General features: G+C 59.7%; 1 protein-coding gene across 1 annotated transcript in view; it reads left to right on the top strand.

Moving 5' to 3' along the window:
• Positions 1-1,630: 1,630 nt before the first annotated feature.
• The window catches only part of PSD4 (pleckstrin and Sec7 domain containing 4), a 32,235-nt gene continuing 16,050 nt past the window's right edge, over positions 1,631-17,815 (top strand). The window contains 5 exon segments of the mRNA XM_043503003.1: positions 1,631-1,826; positions 9,972-11,137; positions 15,469-15,547; positions 16,605-16,726; positions 16,728-17,056. Of these exon segments, the coding sequence (XP_043358938.1) occupies positions 10,130-11,137; positions 15,469-15,547; positions 16,605-16,726; positions 16,728-17,056 (1,538 nt within the window). The 5' untranslated portion in view covers positions 1,631-1,826; positions 9,972-10,129.

The raw sequence follows: 17,815 nt of genomic DNA, 5'->3' as shown, positions 1-17,815 counted from the left end.
GACCAATGCAAAACTCCCACGGATGCCAGTTGGGGTCATGGCAGAGTGAGGGGCTGGAGGACCTGGCCTGGAGCCCTGGTCCCTGCCCACGGTGCTGGCATGGCAGGCTGTGCAGGCAGCTGTCTTGCGGCACAGAGGGCTGGGCGAGGGTGGTTCTGTGGGTCTCTTTGTTTGTGCTGGGACTTGCTAATGCCTGGCCTGTCTAGGTCTGCGGCCGCCAAGCCTGGCCACACAGCGTCCCTGGGTGTGTTAGTGTTGGCATGGATCCTTGCTGCCACCCACACCAGCCTAGTAGCTGGCTGGGGAGGCAAAGGCTGGCTGGCTTCATCCAGCCAGGTGCCCCCTGGCCCTACTCACAGTCAGGATCTAGGCACGCATGTGTGTGGGAGCCGGGGCGGGCGGGGGGAATCTCGCCCCCTCTGGGGCTGCTCTGCACCAGCAGTAGCCTTGTGCCAGCGCAGGGCCAGAGTAGCCAGCAGAGTTTGTCTCTAGGAGTCGGTGATGCACAGGTGGGGTTTCCTTGGTGGCAGCTGCGTGGCAGGGGATTGGTCCCCAGGCCTCTCCCTGCACGCAGCTTTGGTCACTGGGGGTCCATAGCTCCCTGGTGGCGTCTGCAGGGGGCCGCAGCCAGAGACAACGAGGAGAGGAGCCAGGCATGCTGGGTAGCGGGAGGGGATCCAGGCAGGGAGAGATCCCCGAACCTGTCAAACCCCAAATGGCACCAGAATAAACCAGTACAGAGAGAGCATGTTAGCAGGGCCGGCAGCCCTTGGGCACAGGCCGCCCTCAGGAGCCAGGCTGTGTGGCCCAGTGGTTAGCACTCATACTGGGAGGCTGGTGGGGCGGATGCTTGCCCTACCTGGAGTGGAGGGAAAGGGTTGGCCTGGCTCTGCCGTAGCTTCAGCTGGCAGGAACTCGGGAGCGGGGGTGGGGCTAGAGGGGAAAATTGGGGTGGCTGTGACCAGGGGGCATCATCTGCGGGAGTATGTTTCTGTGAGCTTCCCCTGCCTCCCCAGGATTACTCCTTCTCACAGCCCCCCACCCCATTAAGACAGCTCTCCCCTCCCCCGACTCAGCCTCATGGAATAGCAACCAAGGGAGTTGCCCAAGGTCATGCAGAAGCTCAGTGGCAGACCCAGGGACTGAATGCTTAATCCAGGACAAGCCTTCTGCCACAGGACAGCTAGCCGGTTTTCGCAGGGCGGGATAGGGCGAAGAGATGGGCGCGGGCTGGTGGGGACCCAGGAGAGCTGCTCTGGGGCCAGGGAAGAGCAGTCAGGGCGGTTCCCATTTGTGTCGGGATGATGGCACAGATGTCTTGGAGTGGGAGAATAGTGCAGGTGGGTGGGGTTCAGGCATGGCTCAGAGTGTGCATGTCCATGTCTATACATGTGTGTCCGTGTGTGCCCGGCTCAGCGTGTGTGTCCATGTCTGTGTGTGTGTGTCCATGTGTGCCCAGGTCAGCGTGTGCGTGTCCATGTCTGTGCATGTTCAGGGGGCAGCAAATCAGAGACCTGCCTCCTTAGGCAATTTCCCCTCTTCTCCACTCTGCGGCCGTGCTACCCGCAGCTCAGCCAGCCTCCTGTCCCTGCTGGCGCGTGGCAGTAGCTGTGGCATCGTGGCAGTGCTGGGAGCAGGCAGGGCCATTCCCCTGGGCCTTGCTGTGCGCCCAGAGATTGCAACCCCTGGGGAACGCTGCACCTGACTATGCATTTCCTGACACTGCAGGAGGAGCCGGATTGCGCTGTGCAGCAAACAGGAAGCCGCTGGCTGGCCCCATGGCACCGGAAGCAGGTGAAGGCCGGGCGGCTGCAGGGCTGTGCTGGGTGAGTTATTGTGACACTTCCCAAGCTGTTCTCTCGGGGGCCTGGGGTGGGATTGAACCAGCACATTCGCTTCCTCTCCCCCATGCCCGCCATTGGCAGCGGGCTGGGGCTGGCGGGATCCATGGCCGAGCTCTGGCGCGGAGGCCTTCAGGGGGTAGGCCCCATCTGCACGCCCTGCGTGCTGTGGCCTTGGGAAGGCTGGTGCGAGCGGCCCAGCCAGGAGAATCTCCACCCCAGCCACAGGCCAGGGCTGGCTCAGCAGGTGTGAGCCAGGCAGGGTGGAGGCTGCTCATGGCCTGGCCTGCTGCTAGCCACAGGCAGGGGAACCCCTCTCTGTAGCACTCCTGGGCTGGGGTTCTAGTCCCCAGCCCCCTAAGGTGTGTGTGTTGTTCTGCGTCTGCTCCCCATTCAGCTCTTTGTACCACCCCCATGCCTGGCGGCAGGGGCTCTTTGTCTCCTTCCAGTGGCTGGCAAAAGGATAAGGATCTACTATAAGCGCTAGCTAGTGGAGCCAGTCCTTTGGCTCCAGTGGGAGAGACTTAGGCTTTTAGTGAAGGTGGTCCCAGGTTTGTTCCCCCGCTGCTGGCCTAGGTGGGGTTGATCACGCAGCTTCCAGGGGCCCAGCGCTGTGTGCTGCCAATGGGCTGGTGGCCCAGGCTGGCTGGCCATGGAAGTGCAAGTGGGCCAGCCTAGCCTGCTCCACGGCAGGGAGAGGCGGTGACAGCCTGGTACCGATGGAGGGAAGCAAGCCGGGTGGGCTGAAGGAGCCCTGTGGGGGGTGGGAATGGCGCTTGCTCTGTAAAGCATCCTAGGCAGGCTATGGCCTAGAATCTGGCCTCTCAGCCTTAGGCTGGTGACCCCAAGCGGGGTCATGGCCACAGGCCAGGGGATCACAGCCACCCCACTCCCCCCACATCACTGAACGGTGCTGGGGATGGGAGTGGACACCCTGGGCAGGGCAGCCTGTCTGTTTTAGCACCAAGGGGAGGGAAGTTGTGGACACACGACCGAGCGACTGGAGGGAAAATGTTGGGGGCTAGTGTGGGCCAGGCTGCCCCCGAGGCTGGTCCCAAGGCTTCGTCTGGCTTCCCTCTGAGTTTCTCTCCCTGGACCCAGCGGCGTCTCCTTCGCCATCCCTGGGGAGGCCTGGGAGTCGGAGCAGTTTGGGCACTGCTTTGACTGCGTCGGGCAGGGCAGTGCCCAGGAACCCCAATGGGTGCAGGCCCGTACCCCAACGAGAGCATGAGGGGGTGTCACAGCCCGCTGGCGGAGGGCAAAGAAGCCAAGCAGGAGGGATGGGGGAAAGCACAAGTGCTTGTGTGGTGAGACCTGGCTGCATCCCCAGGGCACAGCACAGCGGCAGGGAACTGTCATCAGTCCCTCTGTCGGGAGACACTGTGCCCTCACCCTTCCTGTGGGGGGCCTCTTCCCACGGGAGCTGTCAGCTCTGCCGGGGATCAGTCCCCCAGGAGATTTCAGCCTGGAAATCAGCACTTCCACAGTGGAGACCCTCACCCCCACACTCATCCCTCCGAAGCACTAGGGCTGGGCGTGCCCCTGGGTGCTCAGCAGGGTGGCACAGTGCCACTGCTCCTCTCCTTCCTGGGGGGGGCAGGCAGGGGCTGCTCATGCTGCCCCCCCCATGGGAGGGTTTGGAGTTTGAGCCCGGGTGGCTGGGCAACACCCTTGAGGATGGGCACCGACAGACCCCGGGTTGGCATCAGTCACAAATGTGTCACGGGATCCCAGTGCGATGCTGTGGCCAAAGGGCTGATGGGGGGTATAAAGTAGGAGCAGAGAGATGATTTGCCCTCTGGATTTGGCACAGCTGCAGTCCTGGTGCCTGGGAGGGGTCAGAGAAGAGCCATGAGAAGGATTAAAAGGTTGGAAAATCTGCCTTGTAGTGATAGGCGCTGAGGGCCTGTCTGCACAGCAAAGGGAAACCAGCAGACTCAGGCTCACGGGGCTGTTTCATCGCTGTGTACATTTCGGGGTCGGGCTTGTGCCCAAGCTCTGGGACCCTCCCATCTTGCAGTTCCTAGAGCCTGGATGTCTACACAGCAATGAACCAGACCCACAGCCCGAGCCCCATGAGCCTGAGCCGGCTGGTACAGGCCAGCCATGGGTGTCTAGGTGCTGTGTAGACAGACCCGAAGAGCTCAATCTCTTTAGTTTAGCACAGAGACGGAGAAACAGTGTCTACAGGTGGGGAACAGAAAGTTGATGTTTAAAATCAAATTTACACAAGTTAAGAGGAAAGGTGCTGTACATCTGGGGTTGGGCTTGGGTTATGGGGAATTGCAAGTATCGGTGCAAGGTTCGTGAGGTACATACATATCACATAACCAGCATAGATCCAGATTGGGGTGGGGGAGTTTTTAAAGCCTCAGTGGATAGGTGGGCTCAGCTACGCCACCCATGGAATATATTAAGAGTCCAAGTCAGTATTGGTGTAGAGCATAAGTACATGGGTGGGGTGGGTCCCTCCCTTCATCAGGGAAGGAAGTGGGTATGGGTGGGTCCCTGCCTTCATCAGGGAAGGAAGTGGGTATTTCTGTGGTCTGTGTTCTGGGTTACTGGACCTGGTACTGTTTGATAAAGGGCTGTTCAGTCTAGCAGGCCACCATCCAACGGCTGGAAGTCAAAGCTAGACAAATTCTGAGTGGGAAGGAGGCGCAAATGTTTAACAGGGAGGGGAATTACCATGGAGCAATTTCCCAAGGGTAGAGCAGAGTCTCCCTCACTGACCATTGCAAACCAGGCTGGGATGTTTTTTCTTGCAGATCGGCTCGAGTTCCAGCAGGGATTCAGTCCAGGCCGTTGGAGGGGTGGTTGAGGGCTCAGGCTAGATTCCGCACTGAGAATTGATGCTGGCAGCTGTACCGCTCCGGGCTTCACAACCATCTCCAGCAATCGAGGTTTGAGGCTGGGGGCAGTGTGACCCCGGCACACGGAGCGGTGAGAGGCTACGCGGAGCCCCTGCCTTGCGGAAGGGAGGCGCCGCGCTGGGCGCTTGGGTATCCCCCAGGACCGCAGCCTGGCCCCTGCCCCTCGCCCAGCGGGTGAGCTCCGCGCTGTGAAGCCGCCGCTTCAAACCTCTCCAGCAGCCCAATGTCGCGGGGAAAACAGCGCCCTCGCCAGGCCCCGCGGCGGGAGTCCGGGCCCGGCTCAGGGCTTGCTCTGCCGCGGCTGTTTCATTGCCAGGACGTTGTCCCCCTCCGAGCCAGGCGGGGCGCGGGATGGCAGGGCCGGGGCTGCGGGGCACCCTGCCTGGGGGACCCGGAGGGCACGTAACCAGCTCGCCCCAGGGAGCAGCCGCGGCGCGCTGGCGGTTCCCGGGGCTGCAGCCGTTTACCCGGCTTAGCAGGGGTCCGTGATCCCCCGCCCCGCTATGAGCGGCTCAGGTGCCAAACTCCCCGCGCCCGCCCCCCCCCGGTGTTTGTACAGCGGGGCCCCCCGCTGCGCCCCATTCTGCCACGGAGCCCGAAATCCCCTGGCCCGCCGGGTGCTTGTGAGAAGTGTCGCCAGCGCGCGGGGTGGGGGGAATTAGCCCCGCCGCAAACCGCGCCCGGATTTCTTTTTCATGGTGCAATTTTTTTGCAGGGGGGGGGGTCGAGCCATGAGCCTTGGCCAAACTGCAGGCCCCGCTCCCACCCTGGGACACGCCCCGGGGCGGGGGCAAGTGCCAACGCTGGGAGAGGGACCCCCCCGCATCGGCATCTCTCAGCGCCCCGGTACTCCGGGGCTGCAACCAAACGTGCCGGAAACTGCCGAGAAGAGCGTGTCAGCAGTGTGGGGGAGGGAGGTAAAGCAGAACTCCCCCCCCCCAGCCCTATGCCCCTCCCGGCCCTGCCCCAGGGCTGCGGGCTTGGCTGGGGGAAGGAGGGGGTCATGCCCCCCCTTCTGTGCAGCTGTTTGCATGCCCTTAGCTTGGCCAGCAGTGGGAGGCCAGGAGGGCCTGGGCCTGGCCGCGGGGGGGGGGCGCTCCCCCCACTGTTTCTAAACCCTGTGGGCAGGAAGTGTGCAGGCAAGTGACAGCAGCGGAGCGAATGCGGGGGGGGGAGCCCCAGCCGCCCGGAGCCAGCAAGGATGGCCAGGTGTCCCGAGGCTCCCCCCCTCGGGCAGGGGCTGGCCAGCTCCCCAGCGCAGAGAGAAGCCCCTGGTAGGTGCCTCTGGCGGGGGCTGCTGGGCCGGGAGCCAGCGGGAGTTGGCTGGGGAAGGCGCCAGGCCGCTTCGCTTGGAGGGGAAAGTCCTGGCAGGAGCGTGGGGGGAGCTTGGAGCGAGTTGGGGGGGACCCCAGAAGGGAATGGGGGGGGCGAGGGATCCAGGGGGCTGCACACACACCCCGGCGCTGCTTCCCCCCCCTGCCCCCCCCCCGGAGCTTACGGCAGTGACACGACTCAGGAAGGATGGGAGGAGGCTGACGGAGCCGTGTCCCTGTCTATGAATGGGGCGTCTGTTCCTCCCCTGGCCCTGCCCAGCCGGGCGTGGGGCTGGACAAGACTCACACAGGGGCAAAGAGATGGACAGACAGACAGCCCCCCCCCGGTCCCCCGACATACCCAGACCCATGGCTGGCTGGGGCTGTCACAGTCCAGCTGGCAGTGAGCTGCCCGGCCTGGGGAACCAGCTGCATGCTAGCTCAGCTAACAATAGCAGGGGGTGGCTTGGGTTAGCCACTCGAGGTCCAGCCCGCCTGCCCCCCGGATCTGTGCTCGGGTGGCTAGCTGCTGCCGTCACCCCTGCCGCAACGGCCATGATGCCCGAGCTAGAGCGGGGCTCTTTACCCGGGCTGCTCCCAACGCCTGTGCAGACACAGACACAGCCATGCAAACCGAGACACACAGACGCCTCCGCAGACAGACACACAGACAGACACAAAGACACTTACACACACACCCTTTCCTCAGACAGACACACACACAGACACCCCCCTCCACAGACAGACAAAGACAGACACCTCTGCAGACAGACAGACACACACAGACACCCATGGACACCTCCGCAGACAGACATGGATGCACACAGCAAGGCTGGGCAAAACATGACACCCATGGACATTAGCAAGAGCCAGCACTTGGAAATCAGGCTCAGGGGCACCTGGACGACAGTCTCCAGAAGCGGACGGACAGATACAGAGAGGGGAAGCCAGACATTTTCGGTCTGGCTGCTTGGGGGGGTTGGTTCGCTTCCTCCAGTGACAGTGAACTCTGGCTTTCCACCCAGCCTCATCCCTTCACACTCAATGCCCACATTGTGCTGATGGGGAAACTGAGGCACAGAGAGTGGCAAGGATTGTACTGAGATGACAAAGGGAGTCAGTGATAGAGCCAGGAAAGGAACCCAGGAATCCTGACTCCCCAATCAGTGCTCTAGTTCTTGGACCATGCTGCCTCTTATCAAACCATTGAGCCCCCCAGCCCATACTGACCACTTCTGGGAGATTGATTTATCTATCTATCTATCTATCCATCCCCATCCACCCCCTCTATATATCCCCATACACCCTCAGCCTTGCCGAATCCACAACGTTCCCCTTCCAGAGACGGGGTGGAAGGCAGTGGGCCCAAGTGAGGTGCCAGCATCCAGAGGCGACTCTCTCCCTATGCTGCTCTGTCTCATTGGCTGTGCAGCTAGGCCTGCCCAACCCGCGCTAGTTTCACAAACGCTGCAATTCTGATGTGCTCCCGTGACTCCAGGAGCTGGGGCTTTATGGAGCAGTAAGCCTGCAGGAGAACGGGCTCTTTGCCAGCACCCAGCCTTTTCGCAGGAATGTAACGGTTTTGATTAAACTTTGGTCGTGCCGCATCTCAGACCTAGGATGGAATTTCTGGTCAGGTCACAGCAGTGAGCGAACCCCAGAAGAGCCAGCAGCCCAGTGCTCGTGGCACTCACAAGGCAGGTCAGAGACACAGGGTGAGTGCCTGAAGCCTGGGGCTGTAGAATCTCTCTTTTGCCCAGTGAATATTTGTTATGGCACTGCAGCGATGGACAGATTCTGTAGCCTGGTGCTTAGGATGCTCACTTGGGAGATGCGGGTTCAGCTGTCCATTCCCCGTGAGCAGGGGTTTGAACCCAGCTTTCCCACCCCGCAGGGGAGGGCCCCCTAACCATACGAGTTTTCTGGGAAAGGTCTCATGTTCATCCAGAACGGGAGAAATATATGCAATCTGGACATTTTTCATGGGATTGGAAAAACCATTCCCCCCGCCCCCCCCCCCAGCTCTAGAGACACCCTGAAAATCACAAGCCTGGCTTGAGCATTGGTAGCGCTGCAACCTTGGCTAGGGGCTCCAAGCACTCTCTCTTTGTACAGCACCTGGCACACCGGGGCCATGTTCCACAAGGGGGCTCCGGGCGCTACCCTAATACAGATGACGAGTACACAAGTGCTAATAACAGAATTCCTTTGGGGTAGTGATTTTTAATGAGCAACATATAGATTAGCAAGCCAGATCATTCAGTTATAGGGATCTTTTCTATGTGACTGTGTCAGTCCTATATGTCTCTGGTTAGCTGCGTAAGCTGTGACTTCACATGCATCAAGCAGGCACCGGAAATGCTGTGGCTGAGCGTAACTCTCTTCTGGCTCGGGCTTTGCAATTGTGGTCACTCGTTCAGCATCTGAGTGTGTGCGTGCGAGCCCCTCTGTGGTCTGGTCTCTAGCTAGCTCTCAGTGATACGGAGCAAGCAGAAATGGAGCCCATGGATGCTAGGTCAGAGGTATCTGTGTGTCTGCAGGCTGTCATGTACAGCCAGCTTCAGGGATGGGAGAACTCAGGCCTGCAGGTGCGACGCAGGGGCCAAAAGGGCAAATGTGATCCCGGGATGTGTAGAGGAATCTTGGGCAGGAGCAGAGCACTTATTTTCCCTCTGTATTTAGCCCTCGTGTGACTGCTGCTACTGGATCATGTGTCCAGTTCTGGTGTCCCCAATTCAAGAAAGGATGTTGATAAATTGGAGAGGGGTCAGAGAAGAGCCACGAGAATGATTAAAGGATTAGAAAACGTGCCTGAGAGTGAGAGATGCAAGGAGCTCTATCCATTTAGCTTAACAAAGAAAGTTAAGGGGACTTGATCACTGTCTATCAGGGAACAAATATTTAATATTGGGCTCTTCAGTCTAGCAGAGGAAGATGTAACATGATGCAAGGGTTGGAAGTTGAAGATAGACAAATACAGACTGGAAATAAGGTGTAAATTTTTAATGGTGAGAGTAATTAACCATGGGAACACTTTACCCAGGATCATGGTGGATTCTCCATCACTGACAATTTTTAAACCAAGATTGGCGGGACTCAAGTCCTGCTAAGTAGCATCTAGGCTTTGTGCAGTCCTGCACCAGGGTGATCTCCATCCTTAGCCCAGATGCCAGGCATTTCCCCTCCAAGTTAGTGCACATTTGTATGTAGCTTCTACGCTCTTGGGGGCGGTCCTTTCTCCCTGTGTGGTACAGCACCAAGCACACTGTGGGTGCCAGAAGCATGACAGATAACACTCCTCGTCCGAGCACTTCAACGCAGGCCGTTGTCATTATCCCCATTTTACAGATGGGGAAACTGAGGCACAGAGCAGGGCCATGGTCACCCAGAGATTAAATTGCAGAGCTGGGATTAGAACTCAAGTCTTCCAAACATGTGCCTCACTCACTAGCCTACACTCTGAGTGCCGCCAATTCCTCAGTGGATTCCAAAGGAGCTCAGTATCAATGTCCAGATGGGGAAACTGAGGCGTGAGGTGGGGCTGTGACCTATCCAAGGTCACCCAGGCCAGTGGCACAGCTAGGAATTGAACTGCTTCCTTTAAAAATGAATTTCCCACGCAGCCCTTGACATCAGCAGACACTGCTAACCAAACAGAAAAAAACCCTCTGTTCTGCCCCCGTTTGTCTGCTGTGCCCCCACGTGTCTGGGCGCCTGGTGTGATAAATAAATCATCACCACCGTTTGTACTGTACAAACCCTGTGACCTCCAGATGGATTTCCCTACTTTCGGTATTGCTGGTAATTCCTGATCCAGGTTGCAGCGTCTCTCGCCCCCAGTGGCTTGCGTTGTCCTTTCCTGGGGTTGTCTAACGTGCCCATTTCCAGCCCATTTCGTTGAACGTTAACTTGTGGTTTTGTTTGCTTGCCCTCCTCTGCTCCAGGGTAGATCTGAGTGCCATGGGGAGCTTCTCTAGAGAGCCGGCTGTTCACCGCTTAGCAAACAAGATGGGAGAAGAGCCCACCTTGGCTTAACTGAACCTTTCAAAGCAAAGTCAGGTGCATCAGGAACCCCAGTGCATGGTTCCTGGTGGATGGTGACATGGATGCGGCCGGTCCTTCCAGCCACACGGAGCCTGTGGACCTCCTGGCTCCTTATGCTGCAGAAGCTCCAGACTGTAGGCCTGGAGAAAGCCTCTTTAGGATTCAAGATGCAATTGTGTTCTCTGACAATTACACAGACCCGGGCAGTGCCTTATATGCCCAGTGCCCTGAGGGCCCGGAGGGCCACAGTGCTGGCAGCTGCTCCTTGGAAGTTGCTGCCGGGGACCGCGAGACATCTCTGGAAGAATCTGCTGGCCTTGGGGGTGGAGAGACGCCGGGCACCGTGGGGAATATACTTGGTTCGGAGATCCCTGCTGTTGAATCTCCACCCTCTCCAGCAGAGAACCTGAATGCCCAGGATGAGGAGAAGAATGACGCTGCCCAAGCGCTGTTCTGGGCTGGGATCCTCCAAGCTCAGCTGTGTGTGCTGGACCTGCAAGGGGAGCTGGAGAAGCAAGAAGAGCCTGTCACTGAGCTAAGCAGCTCGTCCCGGGGCCCCGAGGATGCACTGAGCTGTGCCCCAACTGCACAGGGCTTGCCCATCTCCTGGGAGCCGCTGGACGAAAGAGCCACCGCGGCCAGCGACAGCGATGATGGGCAAGAGGCCGGCTCGGGAAGGCAGGAGGAGGAGAGCTTGTCATCCGAGGAGGAGGAGGGGGAGGAGGTGGAAGAACAGTGCCTCTTCTACAACAACCCACTCTTCCAGGAGAGCCCGTGCCCCACAGGGACCAGCCCCTCTGACGGCACTGCCTTGTGGAGCACCGCCGAGGGGTATCATGCTGGTTCCAGCGATGAGACCCACAGGGCTCCCCAGGACGAGCCGGTGTCAGGCAGCCAGCGGGAGGAAGTGCTCTGGTGCCCATTGGCCGAGGCGGATGAACCGGGAGCTGAGGATGAGGTGCCGTGCGATGTCCCAGCCTACACGATGCACTGCAGCACCTGGGCCCCCTTGGTGATCACGGAACAGAACATCGACGAGTCCCGCTCGATGGCCGAGGACCTGGAGGTAAGCCATTCGCCCTTTGTCAACCTCCTTCTGGAGGCCAGCCTTGGGGGGACCGTCTCTGGTGGCCAAGCTGGAGGGAGGGGCTTAGTGGAGGGATGGCCCATGTCTCCCCCTTTACCCTGCCCGCTCAGGCCAACTGAGTGATCTCAGTTTGGAGAAAGCCCCCTTGGCCTGCCCAGCCACTCCTGGCACTGCAGAGCTGTGAGATGGGGGGGCACGAAGGGGCACTGGCTGTGCGCGCCTGGGTCCGTACTGAGCTGCAGTATTGACCCCCATCAGCCCATCCCATCCGACCCACTGGGGAACGTCTGGCCAGGGAACGTTGCCAGTGGGAATTATTCTTTCCTGCTCTGCATAAGCCTCGCAAATCAGGCTGCCGGGGTCTGGTGGGAGGTGAATTACCTCCAGCGGTGGGAAAAGTCCTCCCCTTCCCGTAGGCAGCATGCTGCAGTCGCATCTTGGGTGTAGACAGCTTCAGTAATTTGGAGGCGTGGCCCGTGGGAACTACATGTCCCAAGATGCAGTGCTCCAGGGCACCCTGGACAGGGGTCAGCGCAGTCAAAGCATGTTCTGGGACCAGCTCCAGGGCCTGGCCTCCGGGATAGGAGCAGCCACTTTGCACATGGATTCACTCATGCATCTTCCACGATTGTGTTCACAGACCAGACCATGGCATTGCCCTCACACTCGTGCTCATGAGGGGTGTGAACGGCAGCATCCATGCAGACACTGCTGTGCTGCTGTGGGGCGTGGATGCCTTGGGGGCTGCATCCCCTCTCGCTTGCACTGGTGTCACTCTCTTGCTTTCTGTGGAGTGACTCCTGATTGACACTAGTGGAAGAGAGAGGATGGGCTCTGGGAATGGGGATATACACCGGGTGTAAAACTACACCGTGGGTCCAAATTCCCTCGGGTGCACACAGGCTCACCAGCATGCGAGGGAGGCAGGCTGGAGTAACGTCCCTGCAGAGAAGGTGGAAAGCAGCGTGACCTAGCGGACAGAGTACTACACTGGGACTTGGGAGCCCCAGCTCTGCTGCTGCATATGACCCCTCGCTGTGCCTCAATTTCCCCACTTGTGAAGTGAAGCTGATGCCGCTGACCTCCTTGGAGATCAACTGCTGGGAGATGCTAGATGAGAGCTCGGTATGAGTAACGTAGAGGGCAGACCACTTCAGCCCACACCCCCTTACCTCCCTCCTGTCAGTGGCTTTCTTTGCCACATTACAAGGGCATTCTGTGGCCATATACAGGTAAATGGTGAACAGAGAAGGTGCCGGTAGGGGGTGCTTAAGAGCAGGCATCTTCCCCCTGGGTTTTGCAGGGCCAATCAAACGCGTTGCTGTGCTGCGGCCATCCAGCTCCTCACTGCGGCCTTGGGCCTGAGCGGGGGTGGGGGGCAGGATGAAGGCTGCTGTCAAACCCTCCCCCCACTCTTCTCTTCTGCAGACTAGACAAGCCCAGGTCCCTCAGCCTTCCCTCGTCAGCCATGTGCCCCAGCCCCTGATCATTTTCATTGCCCTCCGCTGGACTCCCTCCCATTTGTCCACATCCCTTCTGTAGCAGAGGGCCCAAAGCTGGACGCAACACTCCAGATGTGGCCTCACCAGTGCCGAATAGAGGGGAACGATCACGTCCCTCCATCTGCTGGCAATGCCCCTGCTAATGCAGCCCAATGTGCCGGTGGCCTTCCTGGCAACAAGGGCACCCTGCTGACTCCTATCCAGCTTCTCGGCCACTGTAACCCACAGGTACTGCGGCCGTGCAGGGACCTGCCCAGCTCCTGGGGTCAGTTAGAGAAACCTCCAAGCTGCTCCAACTCATGGTCTGTTTTTCATAGCATCCAGTGAGCCCTAGGGGCAGAGAACAGCCTCAGCGCAGTGTGCCCTCCCACCCCCGATCTGCCCCCCTATGGATCCTGGGGGCTCAAGAACAGATACAGTGCAGGTGCCCCGGCCATATCCCCAATCCCCCCCCCCCATGAGCCCTGGGGAGCAGAGAATAGCCACAGTGCAGGCCACACTGGCCATGCCCCCATCCGCCCCCTATAGGCCCTAGGGGGCAGAGAACAGCTACAGTGCAGTGCCCCCCAGTCACACCCCTGATCCACCCCTTATGGGCCCTGAGGACAGAGAACAGCTACAGCACAGGGTGTCTGGCCATGCCCCCGCCCCACCCCCTATGGTGCCCCAGCCATGACCCTGATCCACCCCCTATGGCCCTAGGGGCAGGGCTCCACACCAGGTGGGTAGGCCCCTACAGAGGCGGGAGCCCGAGGGGGCCATTTGCACCCACCCTAAGGCCTGTTTAGTGTGTCAAACCAGTGCAAGGGGAAACCGGGCCACGGAATGTGGTTTGGGCCAGCCCCTCAACACGGGCACCATGGGGCAGCCCCTGATGCGCTGCTTGCCTGGGCTGAATCCTGACCTCAGCTCCATGGAGGGCCCAGATCGCTGTGCCTGTCAGGCTGTGTGCTCGGCGCTCCCCGAGGGCTAGGGAGCCCTCCCCCTCCGCAAGCCCTCTGGCCAGGGCTCTATGTTTAAAGGTGGCCTGGCGTGGCTGTAGCCTGGCTCCACCAGGGCACTGCTCAGCATGCACCTTCCTGTGGATTGTTTGCAGCCGGTGGCTTGGCGTCTGGCCAGTCTCCAGCATGGGGCTGGGGATAAGGCAGCTGGGCTGGTGCGTCAGGCTTTGCTGTGGGTCAGCCATCCTGCCGGGGCAGGGGGGGTGTTGGGGGCAGGGTGACACATTTCTGGAATATTTCCCAGAAACAGCACCAGGAGGAGCTTGGGATAGCTCTGGTGTTGGCTTTCCTGCCATTGCAGTGACAAGGGGAGGGGGATGACCAGGTTGGGGTGCAGAGGCTGGGGTGATGAAGTCGCTTGGTTCAGGGGCCTGGTTCTCAACCAAGAGGAGCAGCGGGCACTGAGCCCCTCTGGAGGTCAGGCCCCAGCATGAGGCTGAGATGAAGCTGCCCAGAGTCTGTCAGTCTACAGGGATGCTGCTGGGTTAAACCCGAGGGTGTCTAACCAGACACATCCCCCGAGCTGCTACTGACCCGGGATTGCTAGCGGGGGTAGGAGTTCCTCAGAGCTGGTTCTCAGCATTCCCACCAGGACTGGTCGTTTTTGTATTACCATTACCCTTCGAGGCCCCAGTCACAGACCAGCACCCCTCTGTGCTAGGCACTGTATGTTCCATTTCCCCCTATGTGCCAGGCTCCCTGGATGAACTACATCTCCCATGATTCATCGTGGTTTCACCTCTGACTGAACCACATGCTGTTTCATGGGAATCATGAGTGCAGGTGCATTCTGGGTGATGTAGTCCAGTCTGGGAGACCTGCCTATCCAGCACAATTGAACAAGAGGTACCAGAACTGTAACTCCCATGAGGCACCGTGGCTCCATAGACAGATGCGGTTGAATGTTGAACTGACCCGAAATGTTTCAGCATTTCCAAATTGACATTTTTCTGACCTTTTCATTCTGCAAAAAAGTCAGTATTTTCGCCTTCCGTCCCGATTCAGGAGCAAAAACGATGTCGAAATACCAGGATACTGCAATTACTGCAATTTCTGCTCAGCTCCCATTCAGCCCTGTGGGTCAGCTGGGGTTAGGTCAGCCTGTCGCCAAAAATTACAGAGCAGAAACAGAGACAGGCAAGGGCTGGGCAAGAGAGGAGAAGGAGGGAGATGGCAGAGGGCTGTAAAATAGAGTGAGAGAGAGATGGGGAGAACAGCAAGACCTGCCCTATTGCGTAATGCCCCGGCCAGGAGACAATCAATGAGTGTTAAAGGCAGCGAATGAAAAACATACACAGTGCCTAGTTAACCTGTGAAACTGCCTGCCACAAGAGATCACGAACAAAAGAGGCTCAGCAGCAAATCAGGCTGGGTTACCTTCAGTCATGTTATAAACCCTCCTGCGTCAGGGCATGAGCCAGCCACTCATTAGCAGGGCCTGGCAGAAACTTCCCCTCCGGGTCGGTGATTTCAGAGTTGGTTATTGTGGAAGTTTTGCTGGTGCCAGCCATGGTTGGGACCAGGAGCGTGGGCTGGAAGGCCCAGTGCACGTCGTTCCCAGGGAGGAGGGTTAAGCAGGCATGGGGATGGGGTAGGTCCCCCCACAGTGTTTTTCAATGGAGATTGAGCGTCTCTTTCTAAAATCTGGGTGCCCTGGGCTGGATTGTCCACCTGTGTTGCATAGGAGGCCAGGCTGGATCAGAGAAGCCCCACCCGGCCTTACCAGCCAACTCCCTGGCCCCTGCTCTGTTCCCGGCAGTTCTTAGGCTCCTGCAGATCTTCTAATGCGTCTTTCCTTGTTCTCCAGGCCCCGGGCCACCCCTCCGACCAGCTGGCAGATGGAGCCGTCTGCCGCCCCCCGGTTCTCCTGTGCGGTGTGGAGTTGGGTGAGTCCTGGGACCATTTGGGGATGAGCCGGCTGACTCATGGGTGAAACCCAGCTGTTCTGCGATGGCTCCTACCTGGCCTACAGGGGGTGGGGGGCTGGCTGTGAGACCGAATGTGGGGGGCAGACTGTATCTCACCTGCTGCTACTGGTTCCTGCACCTCTCTGCAGCAGCTGGGGCAGCCCCTGTCCCAGACACTAGGCTGGATGGGCCATGGGTCTGAGCCAGTCGGGCCAGGCCTGTGTGCCATGCTTAAAGCGGGGGGTCTGTCATATTCTATGGAAAAGAAAGATCTGCCTACTTCCCCTCTGTCCTGGCCCCACCTCATCTGTTCCGCCCCCCCCACCTTGGGGGAGGTGCTGCAGGGCTCTTTAGCTGCCCCCTCCCCTTATGTGAGAATGGTGTCAGCTCCTGGGAGGCGGGGGGGGGGGGGAAAGAGCTTTGACAGATTTCTATTGGCTGCTCTTGTGGAGGAGTCAGTACCGAGGGGAAAGCAGTCAATCCGAGCGTCCCCCGGCAGGGCTGGCATGGGCTCAGCTGGCTGGAGTTGCAGGGATGTAGCTGCGGGGTCTGTGGCTCCGTGAGCCCAGCCCCTGGCTGCTCCCTGCCCTGACAGCTCCATGGCTGGGGTGGGGCTAGCGGAGAGACGGGGGCTGGATCCCTGCAGCCTGATCTGACCCCTCTGGCCTAGCCATTGCTCCCCAGTTGGACCCACATCTTCAGCTGGGCCTCACTGAATATGCAGCGGCTAAAGCCAGACCACTGGGAGTCTGTCCTGCATGGTGCTGCGCCCACTTGGGATCTGGCCCTGTATTGCAGGTGGGAGGCTGGTTGGGGCCATGGCAGCTGGGGGTCTGGCCCATATTGCAGGCGGGAGACTGACTGTGGCTACGCCAGTGGCAGGGGGGGTCTGTCCCCATATCACGGGTAGGAGGCTGGCTGGGGCCACAGCAGGAGGGGTCTGGCCCCGTATGGTGGGCGGGAGGCTGGCTAGGGCCACGGTAGTGGGGGTGCAGGGGCTGTGCTGGGACCATTGGTAACTGGACTCTTCCTGCAGGTCTCAGTGGTGCTCTGGACCCGCCCGAGGGCGGCTTGCTGTTTTCAGCTTCCGGCACCTCTGTGATATCGGCCCTGCTGCACGAGGAAGACTGGGACCACCCCAGCCCCTGCAAGCTCCGGCCCCGAGTCCCCTGCGGGCGGAGGCAGCCGGAACCCCCAGGTCTCCCAGCAGCATACCGTGGAACCTGCTCAGTGCCAGGAGGTGGATTTGGGGCTGCCAGCCCCTGGCCGTGGCAGCCCTGCTCCCCCCTGCCTGGTGGCGAAGGCATCCCAGAGCACTTCCTGCCCGCGAGGGGAAGTCACTGAGGCTGAGTCCCCAGCTGAGTCGCTTGACGCAGCGGAGGGGAAGCCGGGCGGCGAGGCGCAGGGGCAGGAGATGGAGGAACAATCCCCCGCGCCTGCAGATGAGCCTGTGCTGGAGGAGGAGGGCAGGCTGGAGCCCACCCCGGGGTAAGCCAGCTCGCGAGTCGGGCCACAGGGAACCAGGCGGGAGGTTGCGGGGCTCTGGCAGCCACGACATCCTCTGGCTGTGGTTAGGCGCTGGGGCTGAGCTGAGCTTTGCACTGTGAGGGCTGAGATGAGAGCTGGCAGCCATTTGGTGAGCGCTCCAAGAGGGTAGAGATAGCTGAGAGCTAATGGAACTTGCTACCCATCCGTCCATCCAGCCATCCCCAGACCCCGCCCCCCTTGATCTAGCTATCACATGGGGGAGGGATAGCTCAGTGGTTTGAGCATTGGCCTGCTAAACCCAGGGTTGTGAGTTCAATCCTTGAGAAGGCTATTTACGGATCTGGGGCAAAAATTGGGGATTGGTCCTACTTTGAGCAGGGGGTTGGACTAGATGACCTCCTGAGGTCCCTTCCAACCCTGATATTCTATGTTACTAACTATCCAATGCATCTGTCTTTTTCTAATGAGGTGCCCATCCCCAGGTCCTCTGGGCTCCAGCCCTGCTGCCTCTCACTATTTTTCCCACCTTTTCCCAGTGCTGTGCAGAGTTCTGGGAATGCCAGGAGGGGAGCCAGTCTCATGAGCCCCCCTGGGCTGGATGGGAGCCTGGCCCTCCAGGACAGGCCGAGGGGTGCGTAGAGCTGTGCAGCGGGGCAGCACCCAGCCCTTTCCCAGCAGTGCTGCTGCCCCTGCCGTGTGGCCATGCTCCTCCCCAGAGCCCGGTGCATTGCCCAGCCATGCGGCCCCGGGCTGTTAACC

The sequence above is a fragment of the Dermochelys coriacea genome, chromosome 26 (genome assembly GCF_009764565.3).
Source record: "Dermochelys coriacea isolate rDerCor1 chromosome 26, rDerCor1.pri.v4, whole genome shotgun sequence".
NCBI lineage: Eukaryota > Metazoa > Chordata > Testudines > Dermochelyidae > Dermochelys > Dermochelys coriacea.
Note: the sequence above shows the minus strand (reverse complement) of the source record. Positions and strands in the feature narration are given on the sequence as shown.